The following is a 7,476-nucleotide window of genomic DNA, read 5'->3' as shown; positions in this document are numbered from 1 at the left end:
GGAGATGAGGGTAGGGTAGGGGAGAGGCAGGAGTGGGGAGGGGAGAGGAGGGTAGTGGAGAGAGGAAGGGGAGAGGATGGTAGGGGAGATAGGAAGGGGAGATGAGGGTATGGGAGAGAGGAAGGGTGAGAGGAAGGGAGAGGAGGTTGGGAGAGGAGGAGAGGAGGGGGAGGGGAGAGGTGGGTAGGGGAGAGAGGAAGGGGTGAGGAGCGTAGGGGAGAGGAGGGTACGGGAGAGAGGAAGGGGAGAGGAGGGAGGGAGAGAGGGGAGGGAGAGGAGAGGGAGAGAGGAAGGGAGAGGGGTTAGGGGAGAGGGAGAGGGAGAGGGGAGAGGAGAGGAGGGGAGAGAGGAAGGGGGTGGGGATGGGAGGGGAGAGGAGGGGAGAGAGGAAGGGGAGAGGAGGGAAGAGAGGGGAGAGAGGAAGGAAGAGGAGGGTAGGGGAGAGGAGGGTAGGGTAGGTGAGAGGAGGGTAGGGGAGAGAGGAAGGGGAGAGGAAGGGGTAGGGGAGAGGAGGGTAGGGTAGGTGAGAGGAGGGTAGGGGAGAGAGGAAGGGGAGAGGAAGGAGAGGAGGGTAGGGGAGAGAGAAGGGGAGAGGAGGGGGAGGGGAGAGAGGAAGGAAGAGGAGGGTAGGGGAGAGGAGGGTAGGGGAGAGGAGGGGAGGGGAGAGAGGAAGGGGAGAGGAGGGAGGGAGAGAGGAAGGGGAGAGGATGGAGGGGAGGAGAGGGAAGAAGAGGAGGGTAGGGGAGAGGGAGGGTAGGGGAGAGGAGGGTAGGGGAGAGGAGGGTAGGTGAGAGGAGGGTAGGGGAGAGAGGAAGGGGAGAGGAAGGTATGGGAGAGGAGGGGAGGGCAGAGAGGAAGGCGAGAGGAGAGGAGGGGAGAGAGGAAGGGAGAGAGGAAGGGGTGAGGAGGGTTGGGGAGAGGAGGGGAGGGGAGAGAGGAAGGGATGAGGAAGGTATATATTTTGACTTGGCTGAAATACCATTGACAGAATGTTGTTTAAGGTTGGATTCAGGGGAGAATTTAGGGGGATTGCTCCATTATCTGTGTGTGTACATCACAGAGCCATGGAGTTAGTCTAGGGCACATTCAAAATGGCACCATATTCCCTACACAGTGCACTATTTTTGACCAAAGTCCTATGGGCCCTTGTCAGAAGTAGTGCACTGTTTAGGGAATAGGGTTCCATTTGGGACACAACATTGGAATTAGATAGAGACTGTGAAACACCAGAGCTCTTTAACAAGTGTCATGGCTGAGTCTCACACAAGGCATGTTTATGAGACCATAGCACAATCAGCCACACAGACAGAGCTCTAGGTAGATTAAGCTGAAACCCCAAGATTACAGAAGTTCAACACTGAACATTTTGCAAGGTTTTAGTCTAAAATGGATTATGCACTGAAAGAAACTTGCTGTAATGAAGACTGCCTGAGTGAAAAAGTAGAGAAGAATCACTCAACACATCTCCAACTTCTCCTCATGAACTATTACCCATGTTCCTTGCAAAGGGAGGTATTTCTGTCTTAGATACTCATTGTAAAGAACATGAAACATTTCCCTTCAACACAGAAACACAACCAGCCCTCACACACAGGGCATTTCCACATTTCCCTCCAACACAGAAACACAACCAGCCCTCACACACAGGGCATTTCCACATTTCCCTCCAACACAGAAACACAACCAGCCCTCACACACAGGGCATTTCCACATTTCCCTCCAACACAGAAACACAACCAGCCCTCACACACAGCATTTCCAAATTTCCCTCCAACACAGAAACACAACCAGCCCTCACACACAGGGCATTTCCACATTTCCCTCCAACACAGAAACACAACCAGCCCTCACACACAGGGCATTTCCACATTTCCCTCCAACACAGAAACACAACCAGCCCTCACACACAGCATTTCCAAATTTCCCTCCAACACAGAAACACAACCAGCCCTCACACACAGGGCATTTCCACATTTCCCTCCAACACAGAAACACAACCAGCCCTCAGACACAGGGCATTTCCACATTTCCCTCCAACACAGAAACACAACCAGCCCTCACACACAGCATTTCCAAATTTCCCTCCAACACAGAAACACAACCAGCCCTCACACACAGCATTTCCACATTTCCCTCCAACACAGAAACACAACCAGCCCTCACACACAGGGCATTTCCACATTTCCCTCCAACACAGAAACACAACCAGCCCTCACACACAGCATTTCCAAATTTCCCTCCAACACAGAAACACAACCAGCCCTCACACACAGCATTTCCACATTTCCCTCCAACACAGAAACACAACCAGCCCTCACACACATTGCATTTCCACATTTCCCTTTTTATTTCAGGGTAATTAATTGTGTTTGGCGTCAACATACTCAACAAAGAAATCTTATCTTGCACCATACATGTTTTCCCTCCATAGATTGCCATGCATCCGTGGCCTCTGCTGGCCCCTAGTAGTCTCAAGCTGATTAAGCTGGTAGTTCTAAGCTAGGCAACGAAGGCTAAAAGACAATGTCATCATTTGTAATCCCGGCTCAATTTCCTCCCTCATATACAGTATGCTGCCTTACCCACATGTATGGGTGCATTGTACAATATGGCGTAGACGATTAATCTTGAAACTTGAAACTGAATATGATTACTTCTAGAGAGTTTTAAACTCTTTTAGAGCAGTTAATGATTTAATTCCTATTTAAATAATGAAGTCACAACTTTAAAAAGTTAAGAAAATGAAGGAAGGAAAGGAAGCAGAGGATTGTGGGACTGAGTCCCCACCACCCCGTCATCCAAATCGATCGCCGCCCAGACACGGCTGAACCTGGGGAGGTTTTCTGAGCCGAAGGGGGGGGGGGGGGCAGATGGGAGGGCTGTGTGGACACACACACACTCACTGCAAATTCCACTTTTAACAGGGGCCACCAGTTCCCAAAGCAGAGGCTACAGTCATATGGCCCCTGTCCATTGTTCCCCAGTTCCGCCCAGGAGTCATTCCCACTGTGGGAACTAGCTGTACACATATGGGCAGACCAGTGGGCTGAACAGACGGGTGGTCAGGCTTCGCTGGGCCATGGGATGCTGCTAGTAGTGTAGTAGCCCCCTCATATATATACATTCCTGAGTGGCCGTCACTCCTTCCTTTAGGGGGGGGGGGGGGGGGGGTAGTGGGAGTCTTATGGAGTGCTTATGTTTAACATTTTAAACATTTAGCAGACACTCTTATCCAGAGCGACTTACAGTTAGTGAGTGCATACATTTTTTTTCTTCATACTGGTCCCCCATGGGAATCAAACCCACAACCCTGGCGTTGCAAGCGCCATGCTCTACCAACTGAGCTACACGGGACTTTCACGGCACGTGGAAAGTCAAAGTGCCATCCCTCACAGTGGTTTTGTGTGTTGAAATTTTGCAGAGGTGCGACTGTGAGTATAGACCAATCAGAGGAGAGGGTGAAGAAAAGGAAGCCAAGTCTTCATGGATGAGAGATGTGTCCATTGTATGGGTTAGCAAATAGGGGAACTTTTACCACGTGTGAGAAAATCGAGATGGACAATGAATAATGTCAACAAAGGGTTTTAAATTGGTATTGGCGGACAAATCTACACACTGAGTGTTCCACATCTACATGCATTGACTTGTTGACATTAAAATAGTGGTTTACAGTAGGTTGTCTAAGTAATGAGTGGAAAGAGTAGCAGCTTACATTGTCAAAAGCGGGCGATTATTGTAAAACTAGAAGACAAAGCCAGACGGAGCGAGAGCATTGTTGGAGGGGACGGATTTGACTTTAAATACTTTAAACCCGTTTCAGCTTTAAATTGAGGTTGCTGCTCAGTTTAATCCATGTTGACATCTTTTTGTGTTGCTGTTCAGATATTCTGACAGGAAGTTGATCCTGAGCCACCTCTTTAAATGACACTGTGTTTAGCGGTCCGCCATTATAGGTCAGTGAGAATTTCCCAGCCCTCCACTTCCATCCTTCTAGACATTTAACCTCAGAACTCTGCGACAGTGATGGACACAACAATGGCCATTGCCATGGATGACCTGGTGGATGTGATTGGCTATATCAAAGAAAACATGCCATCATTCTGTCAGGAAAGAAAATAAACACACAGGCCCAAAACAGAAAATTTAAATAAAGTGGCCTTATTAATGTCCAAGAATGTTATCATGTTGCAATTTTCCATAAGGAATACGTCAAAGAATAAGGAAGTCACAAAAACACGATAAGTGCTAATGACTTCCTTTGAGTGCCAGCTCAAAACAGACTTCTGGTACCAAGGGACTTCTGGTACTTTAGTATGCAGAAAGGTTACAGAGGGACAAATAGTGCAAATACTTCGACTTTGTGAGTCATACAGACAACCGTGAATCGGTAGGAACATACACATGTATCTGACATCAACTTCTTCTAACTCTGAGGCTGTCCTAATATGGACACAGTATTTATAGCATTTACTGATCAGGTATAAGAATGGTATAGCTGCATGGTTGCCTGGTAACGTGTAATAACATATACAGCAGCAGTGCTAACGTTCAACAAAACAGTTATTGTGAAATAGTCTGGCATTGGTTATGTCTGCGAATAGACTCCATATTGACAGCTATCCCAAAGGGGAAATCAACATGTGAAACAACATTTGCAAATACACGCTGGTTTAGTTTACATTACGTGCTACAAATTCTTGGTACACAAGAAAACAAAGCAAGATCATGTATCAGATTTACAATTAGAGGCCGAGTCGAAGTTTTGATTCCACCCCCGCTCTTGGCAAAATATTTTATTCACAATCATTCAGCTTGTGGTAGTAATACAATTGAAAATGTCAAAACAGAGGTGACCCGTGACCTGAGTCACTCCCAGCAATACCAGCGACCTCTTTAGTCATGGGCCATTCATAACAGGCCTTAGGGTTTAGGACTCAAGGCGCAATGGTTCAGCCTACAGGGCTTGGGGAGAAAATCCCTTCATCCACCTCAGCATGGTTCAGCTGTTGGTGGATATGGCAAATAGATGTACTCCTTATCCTAGTGTGGGGCATATGGCATATCTACTAGCAGCTAAAGCATGCTGAGGTGTCAGTCGGTCATTGCCAACTGATTCGATGTCTGATGTCTATTATAAAATAATGACTCAATTTCTACTTTAGATTGAACTTCACCCAACTCACCCAACGTCTAGAAATCCAAAGGTTGCGTGTTCGAATCTCATCACGGACAACTTTAGCATTTTAGCAACTTTCCAAAGACTTACTACTTTGTAGCTACTTTGCAACTACTTAGCATGTTAGCTAACCCTTACCCCAACCCTAACCTTAACCCTTTAACCTAACCCTAACCTAACCCTAAACTTAAACTTTTTAGCTACTTTGCAACTACTTAACATGTTAGCTAACCTTTCCCCTAACCTTAACCCCTAACCCTAACCCCATAGCACAGCTAACATTAGCATTATCCACCTAGCCACCTAGATAACGTTAGCCACAACAAATCATTCGTTTTGCAAATTCTTAATATATTGTCCGAATTGCAATTCGTAACATATCATACGAAATGGATGATGGACACAAATCAATACATACCATAAGAAACGTAACATACCATACTAATTGGAGTGTCCCGGATTTACTTTTACTATGTTATGTCTAACCCTGAGTCCAGGTTGCTATGTCCTAGTGCCATAGCATTGCCAAATGCTGATATTACTGCAACTTGCTACAGTGCCAGACTCCTCATGTTTTAGCTGTGTGTCAGGGACACCAAACAAGAGGATGGACAGTCTCATGGTCAGTCCTTATCCTTGGTGATCACACACCAAAACACCAACATAAAACACAGCGAACATGAAAACACAGTGCACATAAAAAGACGTCACCGCAACACGTGTGATTAACTCGTATTATATAGGTTGACATCCCGTAAACGTTACAATATATCGTCCTCAATTGATGTAGCTGGAACAAATTCTAACTAAGCGCCTAGCATAATACAAAACAGTTTAACAGCGTGTGTTTAACAAATCCATTCAAACTATGTGTGGTTCTCTAGCTAAGTGAAGAAGGGCCACTTACATGACTGTTAAGGGGGAAAGAAATCCTTCAGAGTGGCTTGCATTCCAAAGTATAATAAGAGCCCTCAATGAACTTGAGGATTGAGCATGTCGAGAGACCCCCTGCAGAGCAGAGCTCTCCAAACCATATAAGAATATTGTAGTAAAGTAATCTATTATATACTTATTGGCTCAGGCTTGAGATCATAAAACCCCACTCGCATTATGATATGGATTGTTATGGGTTAAATAAAATCTGTAAATCATTAGTAGGTGCCACAGAATGCACCTTGCAAAAGTTTGTAATGATGGCAATACAGGGAAATTATTCTTATCCTTAGGGTTTGATAATTGGAAAAAGTGTTGACTCATGGCGATATTAAGCATAGTTCCGCTATATAGATATGCATTACAGTCAGTGTACAACCATAGAAATACAGCAAGGACATTTCACTCCACATGTTGTGTCGACAAGGGATTCGCCTCCAACGTCTCCAAGAGAAGGTGCGAGTGTCCCAACTCATATTTCTAGAAGTAAATTGCAGCTATTCCGTGGAGAAACAGACTGAGCTGCTGGAAAGAAAAAACGCATGCAGGGGGAGGAGGAAAATCTAGTGACACCGTGAAATTGCATTAAACATGCCATTCTCTGCTCCGAGGACGTTCATGCTCCCCAAACTCTCATCTGCTCGCTGGATGGATGCCACCGCCGACACAGAAATTTGACGCAGCAAGCTCACAAGTGAAAAGAGTTGTCTTCAGCAGCTTTCGTTTCACCGAGAAAATAACGGCCTTATTTTTACCTGTCATCACCGCACCATCATTTTTATGACAGCGGCTCATGAAAATTCGGATATCTGATGCGAATACATTTTCTTTGGAGGAAAAAGGACTTGAGAAACAGCGCTTGACCAAAAGAGGTCAATAAATAAGGAGTACGGTTTTTGCTCCGGATAAAGACTTCTAAAATGCACTTATTTGGAATATATGTTCTCCTTGCCAATTCCATGATTCTCTACGCAAATCTAGCCAGTGAATCGAGTCACGAATTCAGTCATGACTATTATGATTATGATCAGGATCAAGGGGATGCACCGGTATGTATTTGGATAAAAGTTTTTTATTTTACGCATGCTATATATATTATTTTATGCATGGCTATTTTGCATTGTAAATGATTCAATTGATATTCAAACACATTTGAACATTATAATGGGGAATGTGGGATGGAGTGGAGGGTATAAATGTCATAATATTTGACTTTCTACAAATTTGGTGATGATGTAAGTTACTGAATGTAGGCTATCATGGATGAGATGGAGAGAGAGAACAGTGAGAATTCCTCCCAGTGAAAGGATGCAGAGGAGATTAGAGAAGAGCACTTTTAAATTAGCAGAAGAAATGGGGGGTGGAGG

The 7,476-nt window shown here is 45.3% G+C and overlaps 1 protein-coding gene across 1 annotated transcript in view; it reads left to right on the top strand.

Annotated features, from left to right (window-relative positions):
- Positions 1 to 6,740: 6,740 nt before the first annotated feature.
- Positions 6,741 to 7,476, top strand: part of LOC311123154 (vascular endothelial growth factor C-like) — a 54,414-nt gene continuing 53,678 nt past the window's right edge. Inside the window, exon 1 of the mRNA XM_084197419.1 lies at positions 6,741 to 7,158. Coding sequence (XP_084053545.1) covers positions 7,030 to 7,158 — 129 coding nt within the window. The 5' untranslated portion in view covers positions 6,741 to 7,029. The remainder of the gene's footprint in view (positions 7,159 to 7,476) is intronic.

This window comes from Coregonus lavaretus, assembly GCF_964263955.1.
Source record: "Coregonus lavaretus genome assembly, contig: HAP1_SCAFFOLD_844, whole genome shotgun sequence".
Classification (NCBI taxonomy): domain Eukaryota; kingdom Metazoa; phylum Chordata; class Actinopteri; order Salmoniformes; family Salmonidae; genus Coregonus; species Coregonus lavaretus.
Note: the sequence above shows the minus strand (reverse complement) of the source record. Positions and strands in the feature narration are given on the sequence as shown.